At 45.0% G+C, this 17,873-nt stretch overlaps 1 protein-coding gene across 1 annotated transcript in view; it reads right to left on the bottom strand.

Moving 5' to 3' along the window:
* zfpm2a (zinc finger protein, FOG family member 2a) overlaps positions 1-15,872 on the bottom strand; it is an 82,909-nt gene extending 67,037 nt beyond the window's left edge. The window contains exons 1-2 of the mRNA XM_030370115.1: positions 15,531-15,872; positions 942-1,066 (exon numbers count right to left, since the gene is read on the bottom strand). Coding sequence (XP_030225975.1) covers positions 942-1,066; positions 15,531-15,669 — 264 coding nt within the window. The 5' untranslated portion in view covers positions 15,670-15,872. The remainder of the gene's footprint in view (positions 1-941; positions 1,067-15,530) is intronic.
* Between the last annotated feature and the right edge of the window lie 2,001 nt (positions 15,873-17,873).

Here is a 17,873-nt window from a genome sequence, read left to right on the forward strand (position 1 = left end):
ACAAGAGGAGCTTAGAAAATGGCTGAAAGTGTTCAGAGAATGATTGAATAAAGTTTAAGTGTAAAAAATAAATCGGGGGGGGGGGGGAACAGTGGGAGGGCCTCTGAGTCTGAAATCCTCTTTTCCTTATGTTTCTTAACAGGATGAATGGGAGATTGGTTACAATTGTTAATAAGAATTTCCTAATTAATCCACATGCAAAATGAAATATCAAACCCGTGGAGGGACGTCCGCTCCAGCAGAGCACCGGGTCAACACGGCTTCAGCTGTTCATGGGAGCTGGAGTGGGATCACTTCTACAACTGCAGCCAGTGGACTAATGCAAAGCTGCGTGATGGAAGGTAGAGTATAAAAAAAATACGGGACACTGGTTTTGTTCAATTAAAACTGGGATTAAAAACTTGAAATCCACCAGTTAATGTGATTTGGCGTAAATCAAACTGCAGATGAAATGGTTGAAATGGACGGACTTCAAACGCTTTGATGAGGGAGAGATCCCACGGGAGCAAACTGGATGGGTTGAACAGCCAGGATGACCCTGATTCCAGTACGCTGCCTTTCTAGTCATGTGTACAACATGTCAGCCACTCAGGGACTTACACTGTGACATGGAGGACCAGCAACCCTCACCAGCAATATCAGGCAATGGGTTTAGCTATTTACTTATACATTTTTGACAAATGCATACTTGGAAACACTACTACCAGTTATAATGTTATCTTCATAATCATAATCTTCATAATATAATGTTATGCTTAAAATAAGGCAAATAAGGACTGTAGTGTGCTGTGGAAATGGTATGCCCCATTACTAATGCTAATATGCACATTTACATTATAATTCCTCTGATTCTAAATACTAATGTGTATATTTCAAAACCATACCATATTATACACGTACATGTATGTCCCACTAAACCCAAACGGCGGACCCTGACGTACCATGCCGCCGCCCTCCAGGTTCATCTCGATCTTGCCCTCGAACGGCCCCCACGTGGTGCCCACTGGGAGCTGCTGCCGGGTGTGTACCCGGCGCTCTCCGTCCTTCGGGTAGGAGTCCAGTTCACCTGCAAAACAATTGGACACAACGGTCAAACCCCGATTCCCCGCTCCGACCCGTGTTCTGCAGCAGCCGGGACCCCCGTCACGGGACGAACCCTGTCCCGTTGCGGGCCATGTTCCCCTTTCCGATGGGAACGAAGGTACGATGTCACAACCCCCAAAATCGTCCTTCGATGTCTCTTGACGCTGCGATTCCCAGACCCACGGGGAGCCGCCGGTTTTCCTGACTACGATAAGCAAATCAAGCGAGCGGCCATCTGATGGTGGGATCTCTCCTGACACGTCGCACGCTAACCTTACTTGAAAGGTGTCTTCTGGCCAGATAGCATCTCGGAGACACCGCAGGCCTGCCGGGGCCGGCTGGCAGCATCAGGCCTGTTTCTGATGTTCCAGGAAGCCGCAAGCTCTTGTTAATGCTGTGCAGAGGCCCAGTTAATTAACGTCGGGGACCGGATAGCACTGTTAGCACTGCTGCCGCTCACCTCCCTGACACCGCTGGCTATCTTATCTGCTAGATTCAGTGTACTTCTTGGTAACGGTGATTAATCAAATCGTTTTGACAAACCCCATGGCAGGCTGTGACATGGTTTACTCAGGCCACGATTTGTGTGTTGAGTGTATGCATGCATTAGATGTGCAAAATGGGTGTTGTTGATTTGGTTCTAAATACCGTAGGTTTACATGCCTGCATGGATGCATGAATGTGCATGAGTGTGAGAATGGATGCTTCAGTGTTTGTCAAAAGTGTAAGCTATGCTGACGTCAACTGCACGTTAAACTTTAGTGTCAACAAAACTATTAGATATTACTTTAAATGTACATGTAAACAAAAGTCACTTATTTTGACTCTTTTGTGCTAAGATACATTCTCACCCACATCTTGGATGATTACCTATTCAATCCTGTACAAGAATATATCAGCCTTGTATCTGAGGCGTGCTATTATACCATATCTGTCCAGTGGGCCCATGCCTTTGTGCTCCTCTGCATGCATAAACATCAATGTAATTATCAAACTAGTGGTTTCGTTATTCTAGCTACAGTACAGACAGGCAGACACACGGATGACTCATCCTCATTAATTGTAATCACCGTTAAAACAAAGGAAGCAAAAAGGCCACAAGATACTGGCTTTCAACCAGGCCTCAGAAGAACCAACTTTTCTTCCGACCACAAAAGAAAGTACGCCTTTACCCTACATCCAGCTAGTTATTATCAAACAGTGACAAGCCCATTCCATTAAACACGATAAAGACCGGGTGAATTATGGATAACCCTTCCTCCTCTCCACCCCCCCCCCCCCCCCCCCCCCCAAAAAAAAAGAAGATATTTATAACTTCATTATCACGGCGTGCTATCTCCTCTATGTTCTGCTTTCCATTCTCCTCAGCCGGTCGTGCTAGCTGTGTCCCTCCCAGGCCCTGCAGTGTGCACTGGAAGGTGGCTAAGCTCATTAGAGGGAAATAATTAAACATTGGAGCACAGCTGGTTGTCATCAGAGACCGCCTCGGCGAGAGCAGGGGCCACCGCTTGATGCATTCTGTTTGTCCTCAGATAAGACCAGCGGCCTTTAACCGCTCCGATGCTACTTCCTGTTTAGCCATGCCTGACATGCCGCTGATGTCATCCCCAGCCCCTGAATCATATTCATATTAGTATCCTTCGATGTCTTATGATGCTCTTGGTGGTTATGGCGGTTGTGAGCTAGCGTTCCCTGGTAGTAGGTTTTAGGTGGTCGGGGAAGTTTCAGTGTGTGTGTGATGGGTGGTCCGTCCATGTGTGCAAGTGACAGTTGTGTCTGCACCGTATATTGCCGGAGGACCTTGGCTCCTAGATGGTATGTCACATCTGTTGCAGATACCAGCCGAAGATCTGCCCGATAAACACTGTGCCCTATCCGATTACTCAGTGTCTCTACTGTGCCGACTTCATTTCCACAACAATCTCCCAAAATAAAACATAGCCGTACCAGAAAATCCACCCCCGGAAAACACAATACAAGAGAAGACAAAGAAGGATTCCTACAATGGGTTGCATGTTCTCTCCGCGGTGCCCCTTCATCTCCTAACACTCAAATGCCACGGACTTGGAAGGGGGGAGTCGATGATGAGGCTGAAGGGTTCTTCCCCATTCCCTCCCAGCAATACCCCGGCCCCCCACCCCCCAGCCACCCTTTCGATAAGATCATCATCTGTCGCTAGGCTCTAGGGCCTGTTCCTCCTGCACGCCACAGATACTTGGCAGACCCATGAATGTCCCCTTTGTGAGAGGAGATCTTCCTTAGATTGCACCCGAGATGCTCCATGCTGGCATCTGTTCTTTTTTTTCCTGTCTCTCTTTCTTTCTTTCTATCTATCTTTTATTTTCACTTTGGGTGCAAAGGAATAGTGAACTCATCTTTCCTTTCACTGGCATACGACCGAATGTTAATGAGGGGCTAGGTGGCAGAGTGCCATCTGAGCGTGGTTTAAAGGAAAGACAGGGGCCTGGACAGGTGGCAGCGATGCCCAGAAGGTTGCCCCACCATCTTGCTACTTCTCATTATGATAACCTCCACCCCCAGATACACACATGTCAATTAAACCTGAAATGATAAAATATTTCATGGTTGTAGTCCTCTTCATCATCACAACCCGACGTAAAAAACAAACACTATATCGTTTGAAAACCCTACATTAGTCTAAAAAGTATGAAATGTAATGTTTTTTCATCTTCAGGCAAACCCATAATCCAAACTGAATATTTCTCATTCCTGGTGGTGATGGATTTCATCGCAAATTCAAATGTCAGGCGGTTTCCTCGATAAAATATACGCCCAGAGCGTGTGAAGTTTGCTAATGGTCTGCAATGAAAAATGACATCATCAATTTCCCCTTTTGCAGATGAACACCTGAAAAATCGATCTATCTGCTAAGGTTTGCCTCCATATTAAATCAGATTTTATAATTAATTCAAAGGACAATGAAGAAAGATTCTCGTAACCCAAATTTAACCCACGGAACCTCATTCTCGCTATAGTGCTTTTTTCATTCCCAGGGACTGAAATAACACTGCTGGCTTGGGTTTCTGATGAATGGAAAAATAATAGTAGAGAAGGTGAAGCTGGTGTCTTGATATAGACAGTAAAGCTGAAGGGGGGAGAAAAAAAAGTTAATCTATGTTCAAGTTCAACCACCTCTGCCTGGCAATACAGAGATGCCCTCTTGGATCCAAGTCTTCTGGGCTGATAGGCTGTGTTATATCGCTGCCAAATGGGCTATAAATTAATATACCATAGGAAGCATATGGAGTGAAATGGAATGCAGTGTGTATCGGTTCAACAAAAGGTTCTCCATCTTTAAAGGAGATATGTGATATGGAATTTTACAGCTGAAGGAGAAATGTCACAGAGCATTGATAAGAGTGCGATGAACTTTCTCCCCCCCCCACTCTCTCCCCCGAACGAGCCGCCATTATCAGGTTCTGGTGAGCAAAATGCATCATTTATAACCCAGGGCCCACGCTATTATCTCCGGGAGAGACACTTGTTTTAAAAGACTGAAGGACCTCCCTTCCACCTCTCTCCCCCCCCCCCCACCTTCAGCCCGCTTCCTCCTCCACCCACACTGAGGGTGCTTGCCCATGGGTGCTAGCTCTAGTCACCCTGCCCAATGTCGGAAGGGGGGAGTTTAAGAAAATGTCTGCTGCAGAGCAACTTTCCAGGCCAGCGCATGGGCTTGGCAGCAGGGGGGGGGGGGGTGGCAGGGAGGGTGGAGGACGGTCGGTGTTGGTGGAGGGGTGGGCGGCTGGGGAGTAACCGCCATACAGGTCAGCCTTGTTTTCAGCCGATGGGCTGCTTGGGGGCGGGGGGGGGGGGGGGGGGGGGGGGGGGGGGGAGACAAGCCAAAAGGATTAGGGCATTTTAGCAGTGACATTTAACACCCTGAGAATGGGGAGCCCCTGGATGCTGGGTCACAGGGTTGAGATTCCTTTTTTATTAAAAGAGCCCTCCTCCTTTTTCCTAATTCAATCGAGCTGGGAAGCCATGCTTGCTAAAAGGGCCCAGCTATAAAGATATTGGTGGGACAATAGAACTGCAGTGTTTATAAGAGTCACAGAGGGGTTGGACGGATAACCTCCACTGAGCAGTAGCAAGCTAATTTATGACAACATTTGCTGCATACGTGGCGCTATTATACATAATCAACAGGGGTGTCATTGAAAAAGGGGAAAATATACTCGATGTCAAGCGCTTTGTCACACATACAATCACAGAGAAGTTGCCAGCGAACGCACTGACAACAATCAGAGACATCCATCTTTCTGAGAGTGCTGCAATTTTTATTGATAGCGTGCAACAATAAAAGGGAAAACTTCAAGAATGATTGTTCTCTGGCAGAGATACCTCCGATATCACCAACGACATCTAGAGGACAGAGCCTTCCTCCTCTTTGTATATCAATACTTTGGATGTTGTTTTTTGAGGAAACTCAACCGAAAAGAGAAAGAAATCATTTATAGGACAACTCTATCTGTCAGAATGAATGAGGAATTGATGATTTGTTCATTGGCAATGTACACACGTACAAGAGTGATGGCGATAGAGGTAGAAGGCTTTAGTTTGTCAAAGGGAGATGCTTGAATGTTTGTGCACATGCGTACTACATGTTATGGGTGGCATAAAATCAGTCACCTCAGGTGCTATTTATACTTGACAGTAATGTGTGTATGTAATGTGACATTTTTAAAATCTGTAAATTATGTATCAATGAAAATAATAAAAAAATGTAATATATAAACATAAACAAGTTATACTGATACGCTGATACTCGTATATTTAAAAAAAAAAAGAGTACATTTAGAAAGGATTTTCAAAGTAGACCTGAAATACCTCCCAAGTCAATTACTTTAACTTCTCCTGGGTAACAGGGAATTCTGCCTCCTTTTTTTTCTCCTTCCCCGGGTGACCTAGTTGTCTTTTGTGAGCAGGTTTTAGCCTGAGCAGTATGACAGTCAACAGATAAGATGGATTAAGCTCTTTCTCATCCAGTTTTGATGTGAACAGCGTAAAAGCGGGTTAAATCATAGGGAGTTTCAGGAGTATTTTTTAAATGCCTGGAGATAGTGCGATAACGCAGCTAAACCTAAGTCTTGGGCTGGGAAGGTCAAGGCGGAGGTCCCTGGGAGCAGCTACCCGGTGATGAGGCATGGCTCTCCCGTCTGTCTGGGAGCGGGGCTCGCCGCAGTAGCCGAGCCCACCTCTCATCACATGGAGAAAAGATACAAGGGGCGGTGAAACAAAATCCAGTGAGTCGCACTGCAGGCTGCATCAAAGAGCGACGCTCCCTGCCGTGTGTGTGTGTGTGTGTGTGTAGGTATTTATGCTTCTCACACTCACACATTCATGCCCATGCATGCACATGCACACACACACACACACACACACACACACACACACACACACACACACACACACACACACACACACACACACACACACACACACACACACACACACACATTGATTCAATATGCAGCTGGCTTACTGTATGAAATTCATGTGGTGCGTACATAACAACAAGTGGAGACATATGTGGAGCACGTCTTGTTTTCCTTGTGTGTTTGTTTGTGTACATGTACAGTACGTTTGTTTAGGATTTTGCTGAGCTCTTCCCCACGAGTAGCTGCTCCTGTAATTATGCTTTGATTATTAGTGTGCAACCAAAATAAAAACAGCAATTAACCTGTCGATGCCGTGGAAAATAGAAAATAATTATGACGCTGACGAATAAATCTCTTAATGATGCAACATTTTCAAATTATATTCGGAAATACGATTTACTTAACGAGAACCTGAGCACATGCACACTTAATATGGGCATAGGAACTGACAGCCATGCAGTCATGTGACACGGCTCAGCCAATCCTGCATCCATTTTAATCTTAAGTCCCACAGTGATAGAAGCGCTTGAGTGTTAGAAAAGGTGAAGAGGCAGCCGATTAAACTGAAAAAAACAAACATAATTCAAAATGTTACACGGGTCATATGTTGGATGTATTAAGCTTCAATATCACATGTCACATCGGTTCAACAAGGAAGACAGAGCTTTGATTCAAGTTTTTTTTTTTTAAAGGGAACATATTTAGACACATTTTGTGGATGTCTATTCCCTGACTGCTCCTCATGTCGGTGACAGGGGAGAGTAATCCTATACACAGGCTGCTATTGTGGAGGGAAAAACTAGCCTCCTTCACTGGCATAGACCAGATGCACCTCTCTCTCTCTCTTTTTCTCTGTCTCTCTCTCTCTCTCTCTCTCTCTCTCTCTCTCTCTCTCTCTCTCTCTCTCTCTCTCTCTCTCTCTCTCTCTCTCTCTCTCTCTCTCTCTCTCTCTCTGTCCTAATCTGTAAACGACTTAAAGGAGCCTTATCTCCAGGCTCTTCTGCTTCATTTCATGCTTGATTTACTTTAATTTGTCTGATAGGGCACAAGGATTTGGAAATGGCCCATCTTTCGGTGGAAAATGTTCTGATTTTTCTTCGGCATTGTTATGTGGAGGTTTTTGACTTCTCTCTCTACCTCTCTCCCTCTCTCTCTCTCCTCCGCTCTCTCTCTCACACTCTTTTCTTCACCATCTCTATCTGTCTCCTACACTCCCTCCTTCCCTCATTTCTCTCTCTCTCTCTCTCTCTCTCTCTCTCCTCTCTCTCTCTCTCTCTCTCTCTCTCTCTCTCTCTCTCTCTCTCTCTCTCTCTCTCTCTCTCTCTTTCCATTCCTTGAGAAGGGGGGAGAATCTTGCTCCAGTGCAACAGTCTGTTTGAATGCATTTAGATTCAAGCTAACACAGCAGAAACACGATTTTTTTCTCTCCCCCCGGTGCGGTGTGATTTTGTGATGGGCGACGGCAACACTGGAGTAATGTTTGCTTTTCTCCACCGCTGTTGGGCATGGTGCAGCCGGGTGCTTCAGACCACAAAGATCTTATGTTTAAGTTAAGAAGCGACTGGCCCTCCACTTCTGCAAGTGGGTGAGCTGATAAAGTTGCTCCACAATGAGGGAGGGGGGCGAGGGAGGGAAGGGGGACAGGGACGGAGGGGGGGGGGCAGCATGTCTACACAAGCCTACAGTTCTTGTATCTTTTTTTTTGTGACTGATGCTGCGTGGAACTCAAGTGGTTCGGTGGCTGTCTGGCTGGACAGCCTCCCCCCCCCCCCCCCCCCCCTCCATGTCTATTTACTGAGGGAATGGCAGAGGAATCGTATCTCCCTTTCTCCGTTCCACCACAGATGAGCCAGCCAGACCCCACCATCACCAATGGACAAATAAATAGTACAAGACAAAGGAGGGGATGAAGGCCAAGTTACCACTCACTGGTGCTACTGGTTCTGCATGTATAGAGACGTCAGATGTAAAGAGATAGAGTCGTACTGGCCTGTTGGACAAAACTGATATTGCCAATCACGTTGAAGTATGTGGCCACAAATTGCAATCTGTCGTTTCGAAAATGCCTACATGGAGGTACTGCACTAAACAAAGACAGGTCTTTATTTCAAATCGTCAAGCGGAAAAAAGGAGGAGAAAAAATGGAAAAGAAGGAGGAGTAATTAATCTCCAAGTCTAGGTAGACTGATCCTTCAAAAAAAGTCAACCACAACATGTGTTTATAATTTGGAATGGTCTGTTAAACAATAAGATCACACGATTTTCTTTAAATGAGTTACAACTTCTTCGTCTTCCCACGCGGGTACATGCAGAGTCAGTAACCCCCTCCTCCATACACAACTTGCATACATAAACAGTGGCGCACACACACACACACACACACACACACACACACACACACACACACACACACTGGAGGAAACAGGGGGACCATTGAAATTCATCTCACAGGCTGAATTTACTTAACTGCGGGTCTGTGCGCAGTGATAAACGGAGTGATGATCCAGCAACAAGTCTTTATCCATGCTTTGCTTTAATTAACAGCGGCTTGTTTGTTGAAAAGATGATTAATATGCCAATGAAAATTGCATAATTGAATACCACAACACTCACACAATCAGCGAGGAACATGCCATTTTTTATTAACTCTGCATTATCATTATTATTACTATTATTTGGGATTTTAATTTGGTTGACAAGCGGGCCCTCCCACTGCCACGACCCAGAAAAAAATAGGGAAGTTGATTTTGGTGTGTGTGTGTGGGCGGGTGGGGGGGGGGGGGGCTGTTAGGCTGGTCTCCCACATCAATATCTTTTATCACACCAGGGCAAGTGTCTTTATATTTCTCTCTCTGTGTATCTTTGTCTCTAGCTCGCTCTCCCTTTCTCTCTCTCTTTTTATGCGTCAACATTGTTAAATATAAAAATCATCATGGAAGGACTTTTCAAACTGGATTAAAGTAAAATATTACATTACACCAGAATATCAAATCAAACGTTATCTGAGAAGTTCCAATGTCCCAATTCGTAAAAACAAAAAAAATCAAAAATTCAAGCATGGGAACCAGCTATGAAGCAAGTGACTTTGTAGTAACACACACACACACAAAGTGTGTCACAAAGAAAAATAATTCCATGTTCACGTTTGAGTTTCAGTCGAGTAATTCCGAGTTTTCCCCACCGCCATGCGTATCCCCTTGGAGAAGTTGCCTGAACGTCTCCATGTTAATGCTAAATACACACATCACATATTCAGCCAATTACAGCGATCCCTCTTAGAAGAAAAAGAGACAGAGCCGCACCGCAGTGCCTGCAAGGGTAAGCATCGCAGAACAAACATTGTGCGGGAGCTAAAGAAAGACACGTTGGGTGTCAAGTCCCCCGGGGGCAGAAACACTACCACGACTGCGTTTTAAATCGCCGTCATATTTAGCATCAGCTTCCGCCTTTCTTATCCCCCCCTAACTGAGTTCCTTAGATGGCTCTCATTGTGGCCCAGAAGAAACCACAATAAAGAATGCCACCGTGAGCTCTGCAAAGTGGACACAAATTCTATTGAGATGTATAGAAAAATGGTTCCATCCGAATTATCTCATTAAGGTTATTCTTACGATGCCACAGCCCCTCAAAACCACCACCCCGAAGAAAAAACGGAACGGGGCGTAGAGGAATTTTCCATAGACGATAAGACCGGTGATTGCATTTTGCCCTATTTTAGATTATATAACTAACAACCATGAAGTTGTACAATAAAGCCTCTTAGTATTGCGGATCAGTGGCTAAATTTGCATCAAGGCGATACAGCATCGGAGTAGAGTGATTTGTCTAATCTCTCTTGTTGCATACTGCATCATTATAGTCACACACTGTGAATTCATGTGGAAGTACGGGAGATGGGGGAGGGGGGATGGTTAGGGTCTTGTGTGCACAGGTAAATATTATGCATATGAGCGCATACACCCTCCTTACCCAACAAACACAAAAACCGAGACACACACACACAAACAAACACACACCGCCATGGCAGATTCTCAGAAAGCAGAGAGTATAGAATCATTAGAAAAGACACACGTGTCTTCTAATGGCTCTGCTTGATTGCAGTTTTACATCACTTAGTACCGGGAAACGAGTGGCGAGTGGCGGCCAACGACAGACTTTTATCATTGCATGCGCTATCAGCAATCTCTGTGTCATTCATGTTGTGTGTGTGACTTGTCAGAAGACTTTGACTAAACCCCTGGAGGACGGAGATAAAAACCGTCCTTTGTAAGGCAGCATTCGCCATGATGTACGTCCAAATTCCTTGATTACAAGAAGCAGGGAAAGGGAGAAAAAAACAGGGGGGGGGGGAAACATATGAAAGCCGGCAGTGAAAGTTTTCAGTTTGCTGATATAACAGTCAAGTGCGTCTATAAGTCTACTTAAAACGCTTAGGTATCAGTGGAGACAGCTGCGACATCCCCGTCTTACCACGCCGTACACTATCAAACCTTTCATTCCATTCCCAAGCTACATTTCCGGTTGACAAAAGCCCCCCCCCCCCCCTCCGGAAGCCTCCTGAAGGACTCATCTACATCCTAATATTTCCAATCCAATTTAACTGAGGCAGCCGGAGTGGTCTGTGCAGCAGTTTACCAATCTCTGCTTTCCAAGACTCTGTGTGCTCAAGGCTTGAGGGGTTCAATCAATGGTGCTTTGATCTCGGCTGGAACCATAATTATTTAACATTGTTACAAGGATTTCTCTAATCCATCCTACCATTAAATCCCTTTTACACCCTCATCTTCTACCGCCTAATCTGCATCTGGGCGCGCCGTTTGTCTCTCTGCTTCATTTTGTCGTGCCCCCCCCCCCTCCAGCTCCCTCAAACCCCCCCCCACTCCTCCTCCCTACGACACCCTGACTTCGTAATGGACTTGGCGTGTTGGAGTTAGAAATGTTTACTGAGTGCAACTGGACTTAAGGAACTTCAGTCCAAAAAGAAATATGAATAATTATTGTGTGGGGGATATGAAAAAAAATGATAAAAAGCTGACTTGTTTTTGGGGGTGAATTTACTTTGAGTGAAGGCAAAATCCAAGACTAACGTAAAATCTGTAACTTTTAAATTCAAACACTAAAATAACATCTACTCTCAATTTCAATGAACTGCAACTAAAAAACAACAATTCAAGCAGGACGGCATATATTTGAGTTGTAGTGGTGTTGGATCTAAAAGTTCCAGGTGACTATTGTCCAAAAGATTTTAGTTCTGTGTCCGTTTTTGCAAATATCTGCATTTCTTGCGTTTCACCATGATATAAATAGTAGCACAAGCAACCCAAAACATTTGTGGCGGCACCTGCCACCGTATCGGGGCCATCTGGTCCTCGGATTCCCCTCGCATCACATATGTGCATTGTGTGCACGGTGATTGTTTCTCTGAGGGCTGTGGAGGAGAAGGAGGTTCAGCCCGCACATACTTTTGGTTTGGCTTCCCTTCAGCACCCAAACCCCCAAAGTGTAGGTGCGTTTAAGTTAAGCCACATTAACGTCCATTTGATGCCTGCGTTAAAAGGCTTTAGATGAATAGGAAGGAAATGGGGAACCGGGGGTGGGGGGGGGGAGTGGCTCTGCTCGTGGCCAACTGTCAGGTACCAATGCCGAGAACCACTCCTTCAGTTGACCCCTGCCTGGCTGTGGCTCAGTGCCCAGCTGGCACAGAGAGAGAGAGAGAGAGAGAGAGAGAGAGAGAGAGAGAGAGAGAGAGAGAGAGAGAGAGAGAGAGAGAGAGAGAGAGAGAGATTGTGTGCAGGCTAGGCCATGCCCTGGGGTAATGGCCAAGTGAGGAGATTTGTGGACAAGGCAATCACGTGTCAATTCTGCCATTTTTTTTTTTCCTTTGTGGGTTGCTGAGCTATTTAGAATTTCCTAAAACACATGGCTATTGTAATGTATTGGCTGATATAAAATAGCACATGACACAAATCCAAAGTTATATCGAATTTGCTCATTGTATGTGAAATTCAAGTTAGGCCTAATGAGCCCAACCATCAAATCAAAATGAAAATATTCAGACTTTTTTTTGCAAGAATAAAGGAAAACAGTGACAACCACACCGCTCTCAGTGATCCCTGACTTCTTTATGAGTTTGATACGGGGTGTGGTTTACACGAGCAGCCATTTAGATAAGGCTGAGAACAAGTTCATTAGCAGAGTTAGCTAGCAGACGCCCACCATTCCCAATTAGCCTAGAGGAGACACAGTAAGACGGAGAGAGAGAGAGAGAGAGAGGGAGAGACAGAGCAAGAGAGAAAGAAAGGCGAAGAGACATAGATCACTATCGCTGCTAGTCTGTGGAAATGAATCAGAAATGGCTTTGCATGCTATCGCCCGTATCAGCGGCTGATTGTGAAACACCCGTAACGAGAAATGAACATGTAATGGAAGATCAACGCGCAGATTTGCTTAAGGACATACTTCTCGAGAAAGAAAAGAAAGCGAGAGAGAGATAGAGAGAGGGAGGGAGAGAGGGCGATGAAGAGACACAAACTCGCTGGGTGTTCCACATCAGAGACCTGGTACTGTACGACAGAAGAGAATGGCGCCGCTATCAGATTAATAGCAACTCATATTCTCTGCTGTCTCAGAGCGGGGGGAATATCAAGGGAACAGGAGCAACCACAGACGTGGTGCTTGAGATGACTTGCTAAAGTGAAAGATGAAGTACAAGGGATGGGGGGGGGGGGGGTGTGGGGGTTGGGAAAAAAAGGAGTTCAATTATGGGATGTAGATTGTACAAGTCTTTTGTTGTTACGCAGCAAAAGGGAAACGCTATGGAGGTGCTTCAGTGGAATCACTAAGGCAGGTGGGTTTGTTCAGAGTTAGCCCACCTCATTAAAGCACTTCAGTCCCCTTTTTTAAATGTAATGGCCATCACACTTCCTATTCAGATGCACGCACGCAGTGATTAACAATTATCTGTTGGGGATCCTAATCGCACCTGCTTAAACTTAAGCCAAAGAATAACAAAGAACTTTAGAATGTGGCACTATCTGAACATTTACAAAGAGATTAAAGGGTAGACTGTCTCAAACTAAATAAATGTGCTTTTAATCGGCGTGAACAGCAAGTCATGTCATTTCGAACGATCCTATCTGATTGTCTGATTCTCTGCTTTATTCAAATTATAACATGCCCATCTGACTTTTTCAGTACAATGGGAAAAATTAAAAGGGGAAATGACCTTTCATGGCCGCCATGATGGGGGAGTGAATGACATTATTGTGCAGCAAGAGTCATTTCTGCCCAATCTGCGCGGCCTATTGAGCTAGGGGAAGTACATGTGCACCACGGTAACTTTGTCCTGCTAATTGCCTGCTGCGTCACCAAGCTGATGAGGAAACACATTACGGATGAAATATTGACTGTAAGCAGCAACATGTTGGAGGTTCGGGTTATTTGAGGATGGTGGCTAGCTAGCTAGATTGCCATTGGTAAAAGTGCATGCTCAATCTCCACGGAACAGTTTGAACTGATGAAAATGGGTAACTTCTTTTGGATTGGGTCAGAGGATGTGAGTGAAGTGATGTTAGATGAAAAACAAAACAATGAATGTTTCTTAAACGCTCAAAGTCACTGGAGTTAGCGGCGGCGTTGTAGATAACCATCAAGTACTTTACCGAGCCATTAAATTGTTATCCTGTCGCACATCAGATCTCCCATGGTTTCCTGAACAAACATATTCTGTATTATCTCAATCTCTGCTCTGTCTCTCTCTGTCTGTCTCTCTCCCCATGCCTTTCCTCTCTCTCTCTCTCTCTCTCTCTCTCTCTCTCTCTCTCTCTCTCTCTCTCTCTCTCTCTCTCTCTCTCTCTCTCTCTCTCTCTCTCTCTCTCCCTCTCCCTCTCCCTCTCCCTCTCCTGCCAGTCCAGCAGTATGTTCTGAGCCGTTAATGCTCGTTGGGACGGCTAAGAAGCGGCGGAAGGAAGCATAATTACAGTCAGTCATAGATGTCGTCGGAGTGCATCCATCCCCTCTTTTCAAAGCCCTATTTTTAAGCTCAGCATTTTCTCGCCAAAGAGGGCCGTTTCACCGCGCTCGCTGCCTTCCCTCCGCCGCGGCCCCCATAGTTCTGAGCTGACCCCCTCAGCCCTGTCTCCTGGCAGATCACAGTGATGCTTTATTACTGTCGTCCCTGCGCTCTTATCTTTAGCCAGCAATGCTCATTTCCTTCCCCAGATTTAAATGCAAATGTGAAATTTAATGATAAATGCATTATCTGATAGGTGCGATAACACTGATTCACTGTCAGTATAAAATACACACCCCAGGGGGCTTCGGAGCTAGCTAGCACAACTTGCCCAAATCCACTTTTTTTTTCTCCCCCCCGCTTGCTCTCTTTCTTTTTCTCTTTTTCTTTTTTTGGTAATGCATGCACCTGCAGTAAATTCTCGGGGTCATTTGATGCATTCAAAGGGGTAATATTTTTCTGTGTTCAGCAGTGGTGGGTGTAGGCAATATTGGAAATGTAATTGTTGCGAACTGATCTTTTTCAAGGCAGTATCACTTTGATGAGGTGACTTTTAATAGAAGATACGTTCCTTACTGTCACTGAATGCAACAGAGGGTTTTCCAACAGGAAAACAGGAACTCACTTTATTTTCTGTCTGTTATCTATTAATAACAGCAATACTAAAAGAAGCATGCAAAACATATTATCATTTTGTATTTGATTTAATAAAAAATATAGATGATAGATAGAAAGATGTATGGTGAACACAAGATATGTGCTTACCAAGATGTGATCCTCCATCCTCCAAAGAATTGCAGTTGTGTGAAATCATTTTACGCTTTCATATTGCAAGACTATTAGCTTGGTATGATCAGTGGTTTGATCGGATTAACAGATTTGATCGGCATTCGGAATCAAAGACACGTCCGATTTAAGATAATGGGTGGCGATGGAAAAATGGTTGTGGTGCACATGTGGTAGAAAGCCAAAGGCATGTTAAATATACACATGAAGCTATATTCTGCCACCGAGTGATTTGACGGAGAGAGACTTACTTGGTCCATCCCAGTCCTCCAGCCCGGCTGGGGGGTGCCTGGTCTTCTCGCTCTGAGTGTCCATCTCGTCGCCCGCCTCACGATTTGCATCTCCCTCTCCTGCAGAGCAAAAGCCTGATTCAATGCTCAGGAACATCATTTAATTTTGCATTACAGTCTGCAAAATATTGTATAGAGGTATTTGGATACAGGGGGAAACGAGGTGAAAGGGAATGTAAAGTCAAGGCCAGTTTGATAAATCACGCAGGAACATTCAATTGTGTTTATTGTTGTTAAACGGCACTATGTAATCTGTTATCAGCTACTGACAAGTCTGTGAGTGGATGTATGGGTATGTGCGTTTGTGTGTGTGTGTGTGTGTGTGTGTGTGTGTGTGTGTGTGTGTGTGTGTGTGTGTGTGTGTGTGTGTGTGTGTGTGTGTGTGTGTGTGTGTGTGTGTGTGTGTGGTTGTGTGTGTGTGTGTGTTGTGTGTGTGTGTGTGTGTGTGTGTGTGTGTGTGTGTGTGTGTGTGTGTGTGGGGGGGGGGGTCACGTAAGTGTGTGTGTTTGTAAGGTCTATGAGCTCACCGTGTCCAGCTGTACACTTTTAAGAAAAGGAGTTCCCATGAGGGCTAACAGGAACAGGAGGAAGGCCCATGGACCAGGAAGGAAAGCAACGTGTGGGAGAGGGACTGCTATTTATTACTGTTTGATCTATTGTGGAGCTAGCCAAAATGTGTGCTATAGGATGCAGGGCAGATTTAGAGTGTTGCCCGCTTACAAAGTACCATGCTAGCTTTGTGGGGTATTGGGGTATCTCATCATGATAATGTCAATGCTTCATGACCTGGCTTTAAAAGTACATCTCCTTCAATGGTGCTGCACAACGCAACGCAAGCAGTTCCACGTATTGATAAACATTTAATTTAAAAAAAATGAGTAAAAAAAATTCAAGCTTTGATTTCAGAAGTTCTTATGGTCCACAGATCCGAGAGTGGTGTTCTAGGTAGGAGGTGCTGACACAGCCCTAGCTCATACCTCACACCGTCTTTCTAACCCCTGGGCACTTTTAGTGTGCTGGGAGGGCGTCTAGTTGTGTGCGGGAGGGACACTTCTGTCACTTTTGTGACTATCGTTTTTTCGCATCCCTTTGATGTGGCAAAATCCAATAGAGAACGCCAGGGGCAAGTCTGGCTTAGCACAATGGATGATCACACCACCGCAGACGGCTTTTGTCACATGCTCCAGAAGATGGGGATACGTATACAGAATCGTCATGTTCCTTCAACATTTAGGAAAAAATAGAGCGCTATTACGTTGCGCGGTATAGCTAGGGTTTGCAGCTTACCACCACCACCACCACCACCACCACCACTGAACGACATTCTTCTGTGTTTTATGTCACCCCGCTTCCTGTGGCAACGTCCGCAGAACCCACACACTACAACGACTTCACCAGCCTTTGTCTGCTCAAGTTCATCTCGCCATCAAGCACGCACACTAACCTGCGTGTTTGTGCTTTTGCACTAAAGACATTTAAAGACATGATGTAAAGATGGTAGGAAATAAACTCCAAATACATTCCCACAAAAAGGGAAAGATACTTTATTGATCCCGAAAAGAAATCGTGGCATTCTGTTGGACACCCGTAAACAGACAAATCAAGTAAAATAAAATGAGTAACACACGACACAAAAACAACCACTACAGCGAGCTACTGAACAGGCTACCACTGATACAGCGTTATTCTCGTCAGATACACCCTGCCTTACATCATCCTCATATCAAGTGGGGAGGAGAAGTCAAAGTCAAGTCCAGTCAATTTTATTGGTATAGCCCTTTCACAGTTAAAGTCTCACAGCGCTCGACTGGAAAGAGAACAAAGTAAGGGGGTCTTCATATATGTCCTAGATCCAGTACAGCCGGTCATTATGACCCAGTTTTGCTAACGCAAGTGTCTGTTCAGGCTGCTATCCCAACACAGCCTCCTTTCCTACTGTATATTAACCCTGCAACCACTCAACTTCATTTCCACCACCAGCTATTTACAGTTGGAATGTGTCTTTCTGCACACAGGGCTGGTATTGTGCCAGGGGATAACAAAGGCGTGTATATCAACAGTTCCTTTCAATAAAAAGAAGCAGAGGAGATAACATTAAAGGCACTACTACCTTGTTCTCAGGCAAACATGTTAAGCCCTGTAACCAAATCTCTTGGAAGTGTATAATTAGAGCCCGGAAAATGGAGCTACAAGATGATTCCTTAATTAAGCAATGATTAAGGATTTCCTGCCCTCTATCTAACCCGAAATGCTATTCACTTTAAACACAATCACCCCGGCAACCTCACAGGGAACAATGTCATA

The sequence above is a fragment of the Gadus morhua genome, chromosome 11, assembly GCF_902167405.1.
Source record: "Gadus morhua chromosome 11, gadMor3.0, whole genome shotgun sequence".
Lineage (NCBI taxonomy): Eukaryota > Metazoa > Chordata > Actinopteri > Gadiformes > Gadidae > Gadus > Gadus morhua.